Raw genomic sequence first — 20144 nt, 5'->3', positions numbered from 1 at the left:
AAAATATTGGAAATATTTTATTAAAATAGCATCTTCATCGGAAATTGATAAAGCACACCCTGACATGAGATTTCACAAAGTACAGCACGATGATGTTCGGACAAACACGTAATGGTGCCGATTTTGAGTCCTGCAGAGCTCTGCGTGAACAGCCAACAAGCCACCGCTAAGAGGTCAAAAGCTTCCAGTGAAAAAAACAAAGTCAGGTAGTTCACCTCTGCAGACAGAACGCCATACAACGGATATAATAAACATGAAGCATGATTCTCACATCTGCATTTTTAAATAGCAAAAAAAAGCAAAAAATAATTCACAAAAACAAGGTAGGCTGGGTTTCATATCGCTTCAAACTTGTCCTTTCAACACAACACTTGAGCTCTCCGGTATGGAGAGCACTTTCACCCCACAGTGCAGCTCCATGGCAACACTTTTGAAAGAGTAAATCGTCTCTGCTTCTCAAAAAAAAGACACAACATCCCAGAGTGCTTTTCTCAGCAGTGTATTTCAGAGAGTCGCTCTTCGAGGGTCCTCTGAGGGGTTTTTTAAATCCTTGTGTGTATGTGTGTGTGGGGGACTCTTCCTCAGTTGTGTCGGGGTCTTCCTTTCTTCATGCGGGCTGCTTTAGGTTTAGGGATGTACTGGTTGTTGGCCTGGTGCTCCAGCTCCCGGCTGAAGTACTGGATGGTTTTGTTCAGGCCTTCCTCCAGAGGCACCTGTGTACACGAGACAACACAGACAGCTTAACCGTGTGAAGCCCTTCAAAGGTCTCTATTATACTCTTTTTCAACAATATATAACATGTCTCTGAAAGGTTTGGCTCGAAATGCGACACAGATCATGCATTGTAGAATGTACCCCTCCGTTTCAGCCCCGTTTCAAAAGTGCTGCTTCTGTATGTTTTAAATGCTAATGAGCTGCTGCTGGCCACGCCCCTCTGTGAGATGATTGGTTTAAAAAGAGATTCAGGTGATAAGTTGGGAGGGTGTAACCTTGGTTGGTTATTGGCTAATGATTGCACAACCGAAACAAACCCTGTGACATCACAAAGTGGCCAAACTCTGATCAGCTGATTTTCAGACAGGACACATATTTATGTATAAAAGACATGGAAAAGTGGATTTTGCTCCTTTGTGACCTTTAAAAACAATTCTCTGATGTTTTAGAGGAAACAAATGAAAGAACTGCCATAAAAATGTTTTGTATTATAATTGTTTTCCACTTTCACTTAGTAAAACCTTTTACCCACTTCAGACCCGAGCAAATTCAAAAGGAGCGGGTAGATTGAAACATAACTACGATCAAATAATAATAGGTCAGATATTGGCTGTCAAGGTAGTGTGTGTGTGTGTGTGTGTGTGTGTGTGTGTGTGTGTGTGTGTGTGTGTGTGTGTGTGTGTGTGTGTGTGTGTGTGTGTGTGTGTGTGTGTGTGTGTGTGAGAGAGACATACCACCGGCTCCCAGCCGAGCATCATGTTGGCTTTTCGGATGTCAGGTCTTCTCCTCTGGGGGTCGTCCTGAGCCTCCGGGAGGAACTGGATCTGACTTCTGCTCACTGTGTGTCGGTGTGTGTTCATGTACCAGTGTGCAGAGAGAAGTACATGGTGTTATTATTTTTCTCTTTTAACACTGCTGAAGCTCACATAACAGTTTTTGAAAGACAGAGCAGAGTCGAGGCTTTTTTTTTAATGCTCCTGTGTGCTTAACGCGTAGGAGCGCTGATTCTGCTGCAGGGACTACATACAAATCTAACTAATCAATCAGCTATGGAACAACTACTTAAGATCACTGCAGCCCCCCTTCCTGTTCCTGATGTCGGCGAGTTCATTAAAATAGAAAAACATCATCCAGACAACAGAACAACAATCTGCTCTTTCTTATTCCAAATAATGAGGAATATATGAGGTCATCTAGCAGAGCTTCTTCCAGACACACTTTTGACCTTGCAGGCATTGTTGCTTTTCATCAAAGTCAGTGGTAGATTGTAAAACAGGATTTAACGACTGCATGAGATGACTCTATACTGTGCTCACTTGTACAGTATTTATTGTGCTTCACAGATTCAGTTTAAGATGTCATTTCTTTCTTATTCCATTAACTCACTGCAGGTTTGCATGTTCTATTCTGTAAGACATATTGTGCGACTCACTGCTGGAGGAGCATTTCCATAGCCAACTACTCTGCTGAAGCTATTGTGCATATGAAAATAGGCTTTTGAATCTTGATAATAGAAAATGTGTCCTATGCTTTAACAATAAGGGGCTTAAATCAAATGAACTAGCAAGGCAAACTAGACAATAGGACGCATAACGTAGGAGAAGGACATTCAGAAATGAGAAAGGATTGACAGGAAAGGGGCTGAGATAGCAAAGGTCAGAAGTGTCCAGAGACGAGACATACACTTGGATCGATCGGATGCCTTACCGACAAGACTTTTTATGAGACGAGCGAACTCCAATATGGTGTGTTCCTCTGGGTTCCCCTGCAAAAAACATTTCATAAACTTCCATCACTTCAGTGTCAACAGGGGACGGGCGTTGAGAGGCTCCGCAGGGTAAGGTGAACTCACCAGATTGACGGGGCTGCTGATGTTGCTGTTCATCAGCAGCACCAGGCCGTTCACCAGATCACTGGAGAGGAAAACCACACAGACATTTAGATAAACTCTCCTCCAGGATGTCAGCTCTTCACGCACAGATTTGATTATGAGAACACGTTGTACATTGTTCCTTTAATATATTACATTCCACATAATTACTCTTCCGACCCTAACCCACCATTATTGTAATGTTGGGCTTCTATTCAGCACGTCTTCAAACTGAAACAGATTATTCGAAGGAAAGGTGAGAACTGACAGCCTGAGCATGGACTCTCTTCCATTCATCCTTTCAAAACTCAGTGCCGATACATAGTGACTAGCGGCCGTCTGTCAAGTCATCTTTTTCTTGCTTCCTTCAGCAGACCACGCACTGTCGTAGGAGTCAGGAAGACACTCATTGTGAGTATAATCAGCTGTTCAGCGTGTGAGGGGGTGAGAGGGTCGCTGTATTTTTTGTTAACCGCAACCTTTCCCAACTTGATTATCTTTATTAAAGCAGGAGTTGTTGGACTCATTTTTCGATACCAGACTTCTATTTCAATTTTTAGAATAGTTATGCGCAATGCCTTGGTTATTTGATGCTGCTGCAACGCAAAAATGTCCCAGTTTGTGATTTAATAAAGTACCTCTTATCTCATCTTATCTCAGCGTGTCTGACAAAGGCAACCGGGCCCGACCTCAAGCCTCTCGGCGACAAATGTTTGTTCCTGCGGTCGCTGTAGAACGAGATCAGTGAGGCTTACGTGACACTAATGTATAATATGAACCAGATGTATTATTTAGTTAATAAATGACTGATGATATCATGTAATATTAACCTCCCCCGACACACACAAATCGTACACGCGGCAAGATATCCACATCAGTAAGCTCTACTTAGTCCCAAATGCCAAATTTGCAAGCATGCATGTTACATTACATACTGAGAAAGGTCATAGTCCGTCTCTCTTACATCAATGAGGGCGGACTAGAATATTCAAAACACATTGCAGTCCGTCCGCAGCATCTATTATGAACTTACAGATTTATATCTACTTCCAAATAAGTATTCATGGCAGAGCTTTTGTATACTCAGATGTACAAGCAACATGCTGAGAATAAACATGTTTTTTGAATGGTACAAAGGGAATAGGTAGAATATATTTACTGTCATGATTATTGTTCTGGTCATTGTACATTATCAGACCTGCCCAGATGATATTCTATGACCTGAATATCTACGTTGCACGGAATAATGGGGTGGATAAAGTTGCCTTGAGGAATATTCTTGTAAACACTCAAACTGTTATGTAAACATTCACCGTTCATCACTTAAACTATTTGTGTATCCTTGAGGCTCAAGAAAAAGGTGCCAAGAACCTTCCTTCCTTCGTAAAGCATTTGCAAAGCTGATGAGTTCCAACGTCTCAGCGTTCAATGGATACGTCTTTGTTTGCTCGCTTAATAAACTTTTTGCCTTGGCACATAGTTATGGGGTCAGATCAGTCTCATAATACACAAATGCACACAGAAGGATTCACACTTGTACTTCAGGATCCACACAAATGTTTTTCAATGCACACACAAATATGTTCCGTTTATTGGATTAACCGGTTAAGCATTATAGCTAACTTGTCACCTATATTACTTCCATGCTAACAGTAACACATCACTAACGTCACAAGAATTCATACCTAAAACATACTGAATCATTCACGCAGAGACACTTATCACTTACACTTGTGTTAGAGGCTGTGTTGAAGTTGAGCAGTCAGCTCCGGACAGCGCAAAATGCGTATATGAAGCGCTACGTCATGAACGCAAGAAATAACACCCTCATGGGGGCGCGCTCATGTGATTGGCTTAGAATGGAGGAGACATCTGATTGGCTATAGATGGAAAAAATTACAAGTACGAATCGGGTGAGCGTCAGGGGAGTCTCAAAAAACCCACGCACGAATGCGCAGCGATCCATGCACAGAGAGCGGTTTGACACAAACCAATATGTGGGGATCAAAAATACACATAAAACCTTTTTCTGTATTTGGATTTTATTTACATGTATATGAAACGGAACATATTTGTGTGGATCCTGAAATACAAGGGTGAATCCTTCTGTGTGCATTTGTGTATTATCAGACTGATCTGACCCCATACATAGTTATGTTTGTGGGTGCAGAACCACAAACAAGTGTCCATCAGCAGAGTATTGTGAAAGCAGCGGCAGGATGGAAATGTTGCCCATGCACGCTGCAAAAAGACCTACTCGTGAAAAAAGTGAAACTTAAGAGACTATATTTCCCTTTCCTGTAGTGTGCTATTTAGGTTTTGGTGTATGTAAATGGTCTGCAAGGTTAAAATCCTGAGGGAGTTTCTCTCCCACACACTCCCCCCCTGCCTGAAACTCCTCCATTGGACTCCTTTAATTATTTCTGTAACATAGTGACATCCCCACTTAACAATCGCGCTTCTATTGGCTAGCACTCCAACACATTGTCCGTGATAGGCTAAGGGGCGGGACATCTCTAAGCAGTTGACTTATCACAACAGAGCCGGCCACTGACCAATCGGAGCGAACTGGGCTCTGGTTTCGGACAGAGGGTGAAAAAGAGGTGCAGCAGCACAGGCCGGATGAGAGAAATAAAGACACATATGAAATATGAACCTGATAATTAGCATAATACGGCCTCCCACCGTGCCACAGACCTCGATGCTCTAGAATTACCGCCACACAGTTGTACACCTCGCCGACCTCATTTCATTTTATCCTATTAGACATTTGCGGTCACAGTGACCCTGACCACGGCTACTGAAATCGAATCAGCGTATCCTTGAATCCTACTGGACGGTTGGAAATGGGACGTATGGAAAACCCGGAAACATGATGGACATCAGGAAGGTAATAGTTATACGGTGGGAACATCTGAAAAAGCCTGAGAGGAAATGGTAACATCAACACATCCTTGTAGTAGACTATGTCTGAATGAGCCCTTCCTGTCCAACATCCTTCCGTATTAGATATTTGTGATCAACCATAGCACACATTGTTCAATGCATTCATATTGAATAACAGCGTTCCTAAGTGACTGCTCTCAGAAAAGGTTTTTGTGGTATCATTGCTCGGTCCCTCTCAGCTTTATTCACAAAAGGAAGAATTGACCAGCATAAAGAAGTGTGATCTAAAAAGGAATGCGGAAAACTGTTTCACATAATCAGTAACTCATAGAAGGTTTGATTATGTTCTCAACATACGGTCCATTACTCACACAGTAAAAAGCTTTAGAGGAGAGATGCTGCGATGCATTTCTAACATTTCCCCTTCTGGTGTGTGTATTTTTCTCATCTTCCTGGTGTTTGACGGTGGGAGAATAAAAGCGAAAACATTTCCCACAGCATGTTCTTGCGGGTTTTTACAGCGGAGCAATAGAAAGCATACAGAACGGAAGGAAATGGCCGTTTTCCTACGGTTAAGCTGGCCTTCTGAACATTTACCTTTTCACTGAGGGAACCGGGAGGCAGTTGATGGGTGAACATGTGGTGACATTAGTTTAGTATGCAGAGTAACTAAACCACTCGGCAGTATGTCTAGCAACCAGCTGCTTTTCGAATTGGATGAGCAACATGCAAGTCTCAAAGAAGATCATTCGTGACACAGGAGACGGTCCAGCCCCTGCAGGCTTTACACCAGAAACTGTCTAAAGATAACTGCAGGCACTGTGACTGTGGAAAAGCATCCTGGATCAAAACGCGCTTATACTGCATTTCCATCCATCAAAAGCCGCTTCAACATAAAAGCAATGTTGTCGGTCAACTACAGAGAAAGTCAATCATTACTCGTTGTATGATTCTCTTTGAAAGGGGCAAATAATGCTCATTTTCAGATTCACATTTGTATTTCGTGCCTCTACTGCTACATGTGTCCATGCTTTAATGTTCAAACAGCTCTTTATTTTTCTCATACTCCCTGTGCTGCAGCACCCCTTTCACCCTCTGTCTGAAACCAGAGCCCAGTCTGCTCTGATTGGTTATCTGGGCAGCTCTGTTGTGATTAGTCAACCACTTAGAGATGTCCCGCCCCTTAGCCTATCACGTAAGAATCGCTCACACAGCGATTACAAGTCAATACAAAGACTGGATAGAAAACCAACCCTATGTTTCCTAACAAACAAACAACTCTGAATCCAACACAAATTACAATTTCAACTTTTCTATTTCCTTTTCTTAAAGCTGTGCATTAAAATGATACCAATCTGAGATGAACTCCCCATCATAAATAGACGTTGGATGTCAGAACGCCAAGTAAAAATGTGAACTCAAAAGAGAGACAGTAGTTTGTGGTCACTATCACTTTAACACTGTCTGAGCATTAAGTAGACCGTCACAAGTAAAGAATAGTTTTTAATCAAATTCTAATTAATAGCAAGAGGAATCATTTATTTATCTGTCTTCCGCCGCTACACTTCTCTCCCTCGTCTCCCTGCCCTTATCGCTGGCAGACAAATTAAATAAATTACATTTTCTTGTGCAAATATTACTTGGTCTGGACTCTCAATCAATGTTTCATATCAGCCACTGAATAATTTCCATGAACCTGGGCTGAGGGCTGGTGACTTTAAGACCCTGCGGCATTAATATTTTATTTTGTCCAAGTTTGCATCATTTATTATGGATTGTTCCGATTGAATTACTGATGGTATGGAAATGTAATCAGATTCTCAATTAACTTAATAATTAAGTTGTATTTCTTATTGCAGTGAATATATTTGACTGATTAAATGTTATGTTTTTGTCTGCATCTCTAAAGAAACACGAACAATCGACAATAGCAACTATCTTATTAAGTGACCACATTCTCAATCGTAGTTTGGGCCCTTAAAGTGAAGGACATTTTAACTTGTGTTCTTCTTTATATTTTCACATTTGTCCCTATGCGTCAGCTGAGCCATGTCCTTTGTTGTTTCCGATTTAGCATACAACATAACAACAACATCCTTATTCCCAATCAAATTTGCAAACGACTAGATGTCTATTAACGGTGAAATGGGGGATGAATCATCCCTTAATATTTTTCTGTTAATCAGTCAGAAGGAAATGTAGGTTTAAATGAACTCTGCTTGTAGACAAAACACTGTTTAACAGCAAAGTGCAACAGATTGCTTCCGAGGTTTTCCCTTTCCTGTAGTGTGTTTATAGGTTTTGGTGCATGTAAATGGTCTTCAAATGCTAAAAAAAAAGTTTCCTCCAGATGAAGTTTCTCTCCCACACACTCCCCCCCTGCCTCAAACGCCTCCATTGGACTCCTTTGTTTACTTCTGTAACATGACATCTCTAAGCTGTTGACCAATCACAACAGAGCCGACCAGCTAACCAACCAGAGCAGACTGGGCTCTGGTTTCAGACAGAGGGTGAAAAGAAGTGCAGCAGCACAGGCAGTACGAGAAAAATAAAGAGCTTTTTGAACATTAAAACATGGAGACATGTCCCAGTAGAGGCACAAAATACAATTTTCGGGTAATGAGCAGAATATGCGGAGGAACTAAGGGAGCAGCTTTGTAATGTGATTAATTTGCATTACAAAATGGGATCTAGTGACTGTTTTACAACCGTTTGTTTCTCCTTGCCTTAAATGTGTGAAACACTGTTCGAAAAGGTGCTATATTATCAAGGTTCATTTCTATGGAACCATTAAAGAGCAGAAGTGACTGAGTAGGAGAAGATTCATCATCTTCAACCTGTATATCTGTATACCATTAGTAATCAAGTCTTTTGAGCTCTGTTTGCCTGCAGACCTTGGCATTTTAATGTTTACACAAAGTGAAAGTCATTCAGAGCGGGCGGGTGAATGCTGCAAAGAGATAGGAGAGCTTCAAAGACACCGTGTCTTTAATCTCGCATCTTCAAAATGATTAAATTAATGTCACTGACCTGCACACAAACCCATAGACGCTCCTTTAACCTGCCACATACACATAAGGCTTACGGGCACAGAGACACGCACATATTGGTATTTAATTATGAACTTCATATCACCCTTCCACCTCATTTCATATTCACAAGGCTATGTAAGCATCAGCATACACACATTTGATATGCGTTACTCACCAGAAGAATGTCATTAATAATACTATACTAACAACATACACTCAATACACAGTTGGATGATGGCATGGCTTCAAAATGCTATCATACATGTAACACAATCCACCTGATTTATTATTAATTATATCATGAAAGTGTTATTATACCGTTCATAATTGGTGGGAAGATGACAAGGGTTTCTCGTGACAAAAGTTCAGCACAGATGAATCGAAGAAAAATGAGTAGAAATGTGATCTTACCTTACATACTGAAAGGCTCTTGTTTGGGAACCTGTACCATACACCTAGAACAACAACAACGAGAGAGCCGGTTACAACTTCTGCATACGCAAACACCTCTTCTTCCCATTTTGCAATAAAATGCCAATCTTGCCAAAATCCATTTTACTGTCATTTGAGTCTGAAGCAGCATGCGCTCTCCTCACCAGCTGTTTGATGCATTCTTTGAGTAAGTGGTTAATAGGTTTTATGGTTATTGATGGCTTTTGATTTGATTGAACTTTTAGTGATTTGCTTTTACTGATTTTTATTGTTCTGTTGAAGTTCTAGCTTTAAAACCATCTTTCACTGTGACAGTCAACACCTCTTGTGAAGGAAATGAACAGCTCTCTTCTCTGCTCCTCATACTTTGACTGGAATGCCAAGGCAGAAACACTTTAGGCCAACATCAAAGCCAGCTAAATACCATCAGGTTTTCACACAAATGTTTAAAGTGTTTGATGATCTTTGTATGCGTGTCCCCGCCCAAGGACGGCAGATGTATTTGTATGCAAGATCCCTGTTCAATAAAGCAAAAATATTTACAGACACTGGAGCATTTGTCAACAATGCATTTCTATCAAACAGAATTAAATAATAAGCGCAATGCAAGGTCCTGTTTTTTGTCAAGTCTGCTTTACTCGACAAATACAATTTTGAGGTTTTATTTTTGTACATCAAAATCGGTTTCTATTAAACCATCCTTAAAGTGTTTGATATAACTCATACTACCAAGCTAACCTGCAGTGTCTCTTCAGTTCAAATCATGTTTAATTAAAGAAGATTTCCACATTTTCTCATTTTCTAGCATATCATTTAGGATGCATACAACCGTAACTGATCCTCAGCACTCAGGCTAATAGTGTGCACATCCTCATAAAGAAGTAGAGGTTTTTATCAGGCGTGTATTGAATGAGTAAAGCTGTGCGTACAGTGAGCGGCTCTCCCTGTAGAGCCTGCAGGATGAAGTTGCTGACCACTCGTCCATCATTCATGTGCATCCGGGAGCCAAACGTGTTGAAGATCCTCGCCACCCTCACCTCCACCCCCTCCTGTGAGCAGAAAAACAAGAAAGAAGCATCTCATTAGTCCTTGAATCATCCTATTTGAGAACAACTCGAGAGCGCGGTGAAGCGAGGACATTTGATTAAAAACAAGGATAGATGTAACCATTTCAAAACGCAGTGTTTATCTACTGAAATATTCAGTTTAAATCATACCAATCGATCAAATTGTGTTTCAAAGTCAACTTAATGATCAATATGTCTGAGTGTGTGGTACAGACAGGGAGACTGAAATGACGTTTCCCACCGACCCAAAGATTAAAATATGTAATAAAAAGATGTATACATATATGTATTTAAACACACATACACAAGATAGGAATAAAAGATTACAAAAAACAAAGGCACAGCAATAAATATATAACAATAGCAGTCTGGTAGACAAATACAGCAGATTAATATATGAATATCGAACAGCGCGAATAATGCAATCATTTAATGCAAGCTTTTTTTCAAGCCGTCTTTGGCTCTGCTGTTGCTGTAGCAAATGTTAAATTCCCCTCTGTGGGACGAACAAAGGTATTCTGATTAGTCCAAGTGGGCTTTACAGTTTGCACAGAATACAAAAACACAACACCCTCTGCCCTTAGACCCTCACACCAAACAAGAAAGAAATGTAATAAACCTCCGGGAGAACCACAGAGGAGGGATCTCTCTCCCAGGACGGACTGACCTGCAGTAATTGCTGTGTGTGTAAATTAAAAGATGTATACTTTGCCGCACACAAAGAAAGGCACACACCTGTATTACATGGACTTTGTAGCAGTCTCTTAAACATGATCATAAATCACATTGAAATCAACCACATCTTTCCTTTAGGGTTATGAAACAGGGCTTTGAATATTTAAAACATGACATTTGGTACTGCACTAATCACATGCTCCCTTCCCTATGAGCTTAATGTTTAATAAAGTGCAAGTTTTAAGCAGATCCTCAGTACCAGGAAGATGAGAACGTTTTCCTAACACGCTCTCCAGCTAGGGAATAAATGAGGCCACTTGTACTCAAACTGATCCCAGAGATTTAGAAAGACCGACCTTATTAAAACAAAACAAATCCCTGGCCTTCATAAGTCAGCCTCACGCATCAATCTGTGCTCCTTCAGATGTGATGTGAATTCATTTCCGCTCATACAGCATGAATAAAAACACGGACATTATGTAGATGGTTCTGGTGGAACTGTGAACATGAAATGCTGTAAGAACCTGCAAATATATTCCGCTGGTGAAGAACAAGGACACAATGGGGACAACATGCAGAGTGTGCACTTATACACACACCTTAACAGTTTGTTTCGTCTTAAAACCTTACTGTCTATGCACCTTAAGCAGGATAATGCTGATTTATAACAATAATTAGCTTAAGCTGTGTATTATTGGTGTTTACAAGAAACCATAATCCAATTACTGCCCACCACATGTTGTTTTTTCTTTTCAGATTAAAGCATGCATCTAATGATCTGTGATTGACATCCTACATCTCCTAACAAGCAACTGCTTTCCCTTAGGGTCATTACATTTTCAACCTATGTGCGTGTACACATAAATTACTGCCAATCAAACATCTGAAGAGACTCAGAAAGACGGCTGTTCCCATCATTTTGACTAACAGCTTTATATCTCACTCTGTGGATCGACAAAATTTCACACTGTGTGTGTGTGTGTGTGTGTGTGTGTGTGTGTGTATGTGTGAAGGCATACATGTGCTGATGCATTTGTCGCTGCATCAATTGCATACTTGTGCTTTAAGGCACAGGGGGCCTTAAAAAAAACCTGCAAGTGTAATTAAATGATTTAACACCTTTGCAGAGCAGATTGCATAGGATGTGTTCACCTGCTGCTGACTGTAGTTATGATAGACAGGTGGAAATGCTTCTGGGTCTGACTTGGCACCTGCAATCGAACGAGAAAACATGTGCAGCCTGTTCATGTCCCCGAGCACCAGAACGCTTGTTGGAGATGCGGAGGTTTAATGTTTAATGACGTGGAAACATCTGCACCTATCTTTGCAGTATTCATTTATTTTAATTAGGAAGAGGAGCCATGATCATTTGGCAAATCATAAATAAAGAAGCATCGATGAGTTTAAATAACATTTCAGTCACAACATGGGAGTAAATGTTCTCACGGTTATCTGCTGCTCTTCGCTGCCTGGTGACCTCCAAAATGTTAATTAAGGAGACATTATTGGGTTTTCCCTTTCCTGTAGAGTGTTGTATAGGTTTTAGTGCATGTCAATGGTCTGCAAAGGCTAAACTCCCGGTGTTCCCTCCAGAGGGAGTTTCTCTCCCACACACTCTGCCTGAAACGCCTCCATTAGACTCCTTTGTATGCTTCCGTAACATAGTGACATCACTATTTAACACTTGCCTCCTATTGGCTAGCGCTCCAACCCATTGTCCTTGATAGGTTAAGGGGCGGGAAATCTCTAAGGGGTTGACCAATCACACCAGAGCCGGCCAGTTAGCCAATCAGAGAAGACTGGGCTCTGTTTTTCAGACAGAGGGTGAAAAGAGGTGCTGCAGCACAGGCAGTATGAGAAAAATAAAGAGCTTTATGAACATTAAAGCATGGAAACATGTCACTGTAGAGACACAAAATACAAATATGGACCTGAAAATGAGCATAAACTCTCCTCTTTAAGGTCAGTATTATTATTATTATTCAATGAAGGAGTATCAATAAAAGTGCCCAAATCCTAAAGATGCTCTTCCCTTCATATAACGCTATTTTATATTTAATTGAGAAGGCGGGACTTTGATTACATTAGGCTGAGCTATTAATGTCACTGTGAATAGTTGCCTATAATAAAATGTTGTTAAATAAATCAAACCATTTGGAGATTAGAAGTCCACTGAGGCAACGTTTTCCATCTTCATAATGTTTGCCTTCTGTGTGGGGAGAAGGTAAGAAAAGTATTTTCGGCTGGTTAACCTACACTCATCAGTTTTCAAATGTTAATGAATTTCGATTACATGACTGGGCAATAGATGAGATGAGTGATATCCTCGTCCCCGTGCTCAATCGACTGACACCTGGATATTTAAAGCCGTCTGTTACCGAGAATTCTCCCAGTAAGTGTGAAAAAAATAATGAGCAGCTGAGGAGGAGCAGGAGACGATGCAGATAAATAAATATCACCTGCCTGGAGGCAACGCAAGAGAAGCCAATCATATCTGATCATCAAAGGCTCGCGTCAATCAAGTCATGACGGGGGAAAATGATCAAAAAGTCTCAGCATCATCCAGTCCGGATATTTAAGGAAACATTCGATTGATTGCCGTGTCTTTACTGACACTAAACCATGTCAAACAGCCTATTTATAGAAGAGACTTCATTTAAAACAACCTATTTATATGTTATTAATTACAATATGCAAAACAAATCAGATCATTTCCTCCATTGTTTGTATGTCAATGGAACAAAAATATACCCATTGTTGCACTTTACATATTATTAACTGAATGAAGTTAGTCTGCTCCTGCCATTTTCTATTTATAACCACTAACTCTAAGAAAATCACAATGATTGATTATTTTACCGTTTCCAGTATTGCATTTCCGCTGTGTTGGATTTTGCCGTTGAACCAAAGCATCTTACTGATGAAAGTCACACGGAGACAATTGGAAGTGTCAATCAAATACAACCAGATTTCCCTTCAAATGAACACTGTACGGTAATGATACCTGTTTCATGTAGGCGTAACACATGGTCTCTGCCACACGCTTCCCCTCATCGTAGCATGCACGAGGACCGATGGGATTCACGTGGCCCCAGTACTCCTCGTTCTGTGGGTGAACCTCTGGATCTGAAAAATAAAGAGTTTAAAACGTGTTTAGAGAAATGTAAACGCTAAGGGATCTTGAATGAAGTTGCTGTGATGACATTTCTTTCCAGGCCGCCTCTGGATTTAGCATCGCCAAGGCTCCCTCAACAAAAAGCTATTGGATTTTGGACCGTAGCAAAAAGTACGGTTTTTGTTAAACCTACATTTATGATACTTTTTCTCCACATGACTACAGCACTTCTAAATATGTTGAAGCGCAAATGCAATTGCTAGATTAAAACAGCATTAGGCTTTGAATAAACAATATCAAGGTTGCATTGCTGCGTGTCACCAACGCTAAGCTAACAGCAGCTAATTTTTGGCGAAATTACGCAAAGTAATATCTTTGAGTCACCACCTGCGTTTTTACGAGACCTAAAAACCTTCAGAGGGTAACCAGTGGGGACGTATTTCGTGTTGTATAACAAAGCGTAAACATCTCTTCAGCTTGTGTTAACCACAGACATTATTTCAGGCTTTAACCAAAAACAAGTTAAAACAATGGTTGACTTTGAGTCGAGGAAAGGGAAGTTGTAAAAGGCTGACTTCATTCCAGGTTTCAGAACTAGGTCCTGTACTACTCAAGGATGAACATATTCACGGCATGTCTGTCCAGAAATCTCAGCTGTGTTTAACAAGTCAAATCCTTAGAGAAGACCAACTTACGTTTATTGGTTTTTAATATAAAAGGTAATGACTCTGTGATTGCCTCTTACACATATCTCAGTTTGTTCTACAGACGAGTGTGAGTATACTCAGTCATTTATAGTCATAAATACTGCCTCTTAAGCATGCTGACCATAATGTCTGTGCTACTGAATCGTCCCTTTATACCGGTGCAGCTCTCCATTTGTTAAGACTGACAAAGACAAAAAGGGTCAGATTTGGCAGACAGTAAGCCTCCTTGAATTATTAAGAAAATAACAAAAGATTAAAGAGGACATATTCTGCTCGTTTTCAGGTTCATGTTCGTATTGATTGTCTCTACTGGGACATGTCTCCATGCTTTAAACTTCAAAAAGCTCTTTATTTTTCTCATACTGCCTGTGCTGCAGCAGCTCTTTTCACCCTCTGTCTGAAACCAGAGCCCAGTCTGCTCTGATTGGTTAGCTGGCCGGCTCTGTTGTGATATGTCAACCGCTTAGAGATGTCCCGCCCCTTAGCCTATCACGTACAATGTGTTGGAGCCCCTTTTTACCCTCCGTCTGAAACCAGAGCCCTTTGTAATCAGTGTTCTCAAAACCCATTGAATCAGAAAAGATCCACGAAGCGTTTGAATCTGAAAATGTGTCTTGAGATCTGCTTGTTGCAGCAAATTCTCATCTGTCGAGAATCTTGACTTAAGATTCATAAAGCTCAACATTTGCTCTTCCTTACCTCCATAGACCTCAGAAGTAGAAGCCAGCAGAAGTCTGGCACCCACACGTTTGGCTAAACCTAAAAGACAAACAACACAACTCTCAGCTCAACGATGGAAAAACTTCAGAGGGGATAAAGAGAAAGCACACAGATTGATTTCCTGCCTTTTAATTATGAGAACACATAATTAAAAGGAAGGAAATCAATCAGTGTGCTCCGGTCTCCTTCCCCTTTAACACAGTGGGGACGATCTTCTAGTCTAAAAGCTCTACATTGATATTCAGACAGTGCTTTGACAGTACTTCACAGGAAAGTTCTGAAATGTTACTCAAGAGTTGCGAGTGAGAAGAGAAGTCATCTCCTCATCAGTTTAAAAAATGTATTAAAATGGAGCCTGTTTTTCAATTTGAAATAACAACACATGAGGTTTTGACTCTCAGTTTGCTGGATTTAAGAATCCCTTGGCATGGATAAAAATGTAACATTTAAAGAGGGAGGATAAGGCTCAGGTAAGTATTGAGCTCCTCTTTCTCTCCACACAACACAGAGGAACAAATAATGATGATAAAAACACATTTTTATCGGCGGGATCTGGACTGTGGTCATGTTTCAATACTTAATGGAATATAAACTACATTTCATTTTCCTTTTGCGTTTTAAAAGTCGAATATACCGCCAGAAATTGACATTTTAATTACAGTTACCCTCATTTCTGAATATCTTAATTGCCCACATCATTAGCCTTGTCTTTGAGTCCATTATATAAAGTTATATTTGGGTTAAGTGCTCTCAACGTACTCACCAAGCATGTTCAGAGTGCCAATGGTGTTGGTCTTGAGTGTTTTGATGGGATTGTACATGTAGTTGGGCGGAGAGGCAGGAGACGCCAGGTGATAGATCTGGTCCACTGCAAAGAGGAGAGTAAAAACATGAACATATTTTTCAGCAAAAATATGAAAGACTGTTTCATCAATGCTGCAGCTCATTTGGAGCCTTGACCTTAAAGCTTGTAATGATAGCTACATATATACGACTGATTAAAAAAGCTGTCCATCCTACAAATTTGAGAAGCAAATTATGTCAGCATTTTAATGTAGCTCAGTGCAGAGTAATTACAGGCTTTTGTCTCGCAAAGAAAGAGGTGCACAAGGTCACTCATTTGCTACATGATACTTAAAGAGACCCATATGTGCTTTTCTGGTTTCCCTTTCCTATAGTGCGTCATCTATCGTATGTAATATAGGTTTTTGTGCATGTAACGCTAGTGTCCCTTTGTTAGTAAAATAATGTTCTTCTCTGTAATATCATAAATAGTGAAATCACTATTTAACACTTCTATTGGCTAGCGCTACCACACATTGTACGTGATGGGATAAGGGGCGGGACATCTCTAAGCAGTTGACCAATCACAGCACAGCCGGCCAGCAAACCAATCAGAGCAGACTGGGCTCTGGTTTCACACAGAGGGTGAAAAGAGCTGCTGCAGCACAGGCAGTATGAGAAGAATGAATAGCTTTTCAATATTAAAACATGGAGACATAGAGGCACAAAATACAAACATGAACCTGAGAATGTTAGCCCCCGTATAACTGATTATATATTAACATAAAAATGTTATATGCAATTGGCTTAGTCCGGGCACATTGTGTTCTGCAATAAAGTCTGATTGCCTTGTATGTTTTCAATAAGTTTTACTCCCATAATCTCTGTCCCATTTTCTGGTGCTCTTCAATTTTCTCAACCATTTCAATTTTGCTCTCAATGTGAATGTAATCACCTGTTGATGGATTGACCTTTTGATTCATAGCCGAAAACATTTTCACTTTCACAGCTTGTTCCATTTGCTCCCATAGTATTTCTGTATTCATTATTACATTTCATGTCGTTCTTAAATACAGAGACCTCGAGTCAGACTTTTTTTTTTCCAATACCAGCGGCAAGAAGTCTCATTCAGTGCGCTGTTTGAAGTGATTTCCATTTCATGCTTTTATTTTCCCTTTATCTTCCAAGCGCCAGGATATAACTCTGGTGACAGTCATGAGACGTCATGTGGTTGTCATTTTCACGGAGTTAGCAAGACTCCTTCGACTTCAATTCCTCTTCATCGATTCAAAATCAGAACCCGACCAAACACTCCTGGTCCCTGTTTGTAGCATTAGCACAATAACATCACAAAATTGTCACATCGCAATGAAAACTGTGAGGACGTATGATACTTCAGGGAAGAAGAGTATTTTGCTGACACATACACACCAGGTTTATGATGCAGTTGTGTTTACTAGAGTGATTTTCATTAAATATTGTCTTCTGGTGCCTGCGTAACCTTGAACATAATCTTCAGCGGCTCTGTGAGAGTCATTACGCTGAGGTGAAACGCAGTATTTCATAACAGTTTCTTTACTGGACGTAAATCACATGTCTGGGTGGTATCAATGTTTCGTCAGCGTTGAAAGAAACATTACTCTAGAACTGTATTTAAGTCAAATTGGTGAGTAAAATGTTGAGGTACTTGTAGTTTATTTGAGTTTTACAATTTGTACTACTTTGTACGTCTACACTACTGCAACTTTTACTTTACTGCATTTATTTGATACCTTTAGGTATTTACATTCAGACCATACAATACAGAGTATATTCATCTTTAATGGGTCAGTCTGCAGTATCAGTCATCTAGCTTTTTGTACTTAAAGGTCTCCTATTATGCCACATTTGAACAATACATTGTAGGGTAATATCTAACAATGCACACATATGTGAAGTGTTTTGCTCAAAATACTAAACGGATCACCCATTGTAGCATGCCTCATACCCCCCTATTTCAGCCCTGTTCCAGAAGTGCTGATTCTGTGACTGTCGCTTTAAATCTGAGCTGACCTGAAGTTGGCCACGCCCCTTTGGAGCGTCACGGGCTCTCTGTCTGAAGAGAGACGTTTCTAACGGAGATACTCAGCTAAACGCTGCCGTGATTAAACCACATATTGTGTTCCAAACCACATCCAGCATTATTTCTGAAACACTTCTCAGTGTTTACCTCTAGAACAGAGACATTATATGAATTATATAAACAACAACTCTAAGTCCACACACACACACACACACACACACACACTGCAGAGGGGATTCAGCTAGCGACTGTATATGGGGGACGATAGGTTGGGAAGTGTCACGTGGGGGGGGACGTTGCCAGGAGTTCAATATAAAGCCAGCCCACATTTCCAATATGACGTCATATGGGCAGCAAATCTGGGTCAGCTCGTTTGTACCCACGTTTTTAGAGATGTGGGTAAGGAGGAAAAGAGATAGGGTTGTATTTTCGGACACTTTGTGAGTCTGCTTACACACCGGGGACACATGTTAATATATCAAAGACATCAGAAAGTGCATTTTGCATAATGGGGGACCTTTAAAGTGTATATCATGATTCCACGGCAGCTATGTAATCCGTCAACCCTCAGCTTTCCATTTTTCTTTGCCATGCCTGCTTTGGCAAAAAAAAAAAATGCTGTTATCTCTTTCTTTTATTGTTCCCTCAGAATTTCAAAAGCCCCACCCCCCGCCACCTCACACCCAGCTGTCGTCTCTGAGCCTTGCAGAGCTCAACAGGTTGCATTTGGCAGCTGGTCTAAAGTAAACAAACAAACAAACGAAAACATCACAGGCATCGATTCTATTGGCCAACAATTGTGAGCCCCCACCTAAGAATCGTACTGTGAGGGGACAGTCTGGGGAGAAAAGGCTGCTGTGGACTGGAGATAAATAAACAAAATAAAACTGTGGAGAAAGCCGAGTTCCTAACGGCCTTCTCTTTATTTACAACTTTCTTAGGATCCTTAAAGCCTTTTATAGGTCTTTTACATTTTGGCGTTTTATACAGTGATACAAAGAGGGTTATTTTACGTCACATGGGGAAGACCTTTAAATAACATTTGACTTTTAAATACAAGGTAGAGTTCGCCTATAAAGGAGCAAAGTGTCCTGGAAATCCACCTCTTTCAGTCTCTATTGTTGCAAGCTTTATTTTCTCCCATGTTACATCCCATTTGTAGCCCTTTTCAACCGCAATCCCCCTCTTTTTAAAATAGTATTTGTCTGTCCTAGGGAGGATTTTAATGGCGTTTTCAGCATTAATAAAATACTTGAAGAGGACATATTATTATGCCTTTTTTTTCAGGTTCATATTAGTATTTAGTGCCCCTTATGTGACAAGTTAAAAAAAGCCTCTTTTCACCCTCTGTCTGAAACCAGAGCTCAGTCTGCTCTGATTGGTTAGCTGGCCAGCTCTGTTGTGATAAGTTAATTGCATAGAGATGACATACAATGTTTTGTAGCACTAGCCAATAGAAGTGCAAGTGTTACAGTGTGATGTCAATTGTTCCTTTGGGAACTTTGTGATTTTAGCCTCTGCAGACCATTTACATGCACACAAACATATATAACACACTACAGGAAAGGGAAACCCCCAAATGCATAATAGGGCCCCTTTAAATTAAAATGCAGTGTTCAACCAACAGCATCACTGGAAGTCATTATAGCTCCCTCTGTCAACAACACACCGAGATAAATGAATTTTCTCCCTGCAGTGACAGCGGGCGTCATTGTGGCTAAACAGGCAGATAAACAATACTACTTTACAAAATACTGCAGCATGCGCTCTCCTGCACCAGGGGCTCATTGTGGTTTGCATCTTTCTAGACTTTTCCGTCACAGTTAAGCCCATGCTTACTCTGGTATAAACAGTATATATCGAAATCCGAAAACTACACCTACAGCCTAAAATATGGCCTAGCTCACATCTCCCTGACCCAATCTTACGAAACATAATCTAAAGTAGGACTATTGTGTTCTCTTGTATTGGATAGAGATGTACTACACATGGAAGCCTGTTTCTATCCTGAATGCTGTAAAAACACTGAAAACCACTGAGGTGAATTGAAGATGGAGGCACACTGGGAGAACCTTGAACAG

General features: G+C 40.5%; 1 protein-coding gene across 3 annotated transcripts in view; it reads right to left on the bottom strand.

The window, feature by feature from the left end:
* Positions 1-4: 4 nt before the first annotated feature.
* Positions 5-20144, bottom strand: part of uxs1 (UDP-glucuronate decarboxylase 1) — a 38521-nt gene continuing 18381 nt past the window's right edge. For all 3 annotated transcript variants that reach the window (XM_063887805.1, XM_063887803.1, XM_063887804.1), the window contains 9 exons: positions 15982-16086; positions 15198-15257; positions 13681-13802; positions 9864-9983; positions 8914-8957; positions 2567-2627; positions 2422-2479; positions 1449-1552; positions 5-713 (listed from right to left, as the gene is read on the bottom strand). In XM_063887805.1, the coding sequence (XP_063743875.1) occupies positions 582-713; positions 1449-1552; positions 2422-2479; positions 2567-2627; positions 8914-8957; positions 9864-9983; positions 13681-13802; positions 15198-15257; positions 15982-16086 (806 nt within the window). In that variant the 3' untranslated portion in view covers positions 5-581. The remainder of the gene's footprint in view (positions 714-1448; positions 1553-2421; positions 2480-2566; positions 2628-8913; positions 8958-9863; positions 9984-13680; positions 13803-15197; positions 15258-15981; positions 16087-20144) is intronic.

Source organism: Eleginops maclovinus, chromosome 7 (genome assembly GCF_036324505.1).
Source record: "Eleginops maclovinus isolate JMC-PN-2008 ecotype Puerto Natales chromosome 7, JC_Emac_rtc_rv5, whole genome shotgun sequence".
Lineage (NCBI taxonomy): Eukaryota > Metazoa > Chordata > Actinopteri > Perciformes > Eleginopidae > Eleginops > Eleginops maclovinus.
This window is presented reverse-complemented; position numbering and strand designations above follow the sequence as displayed.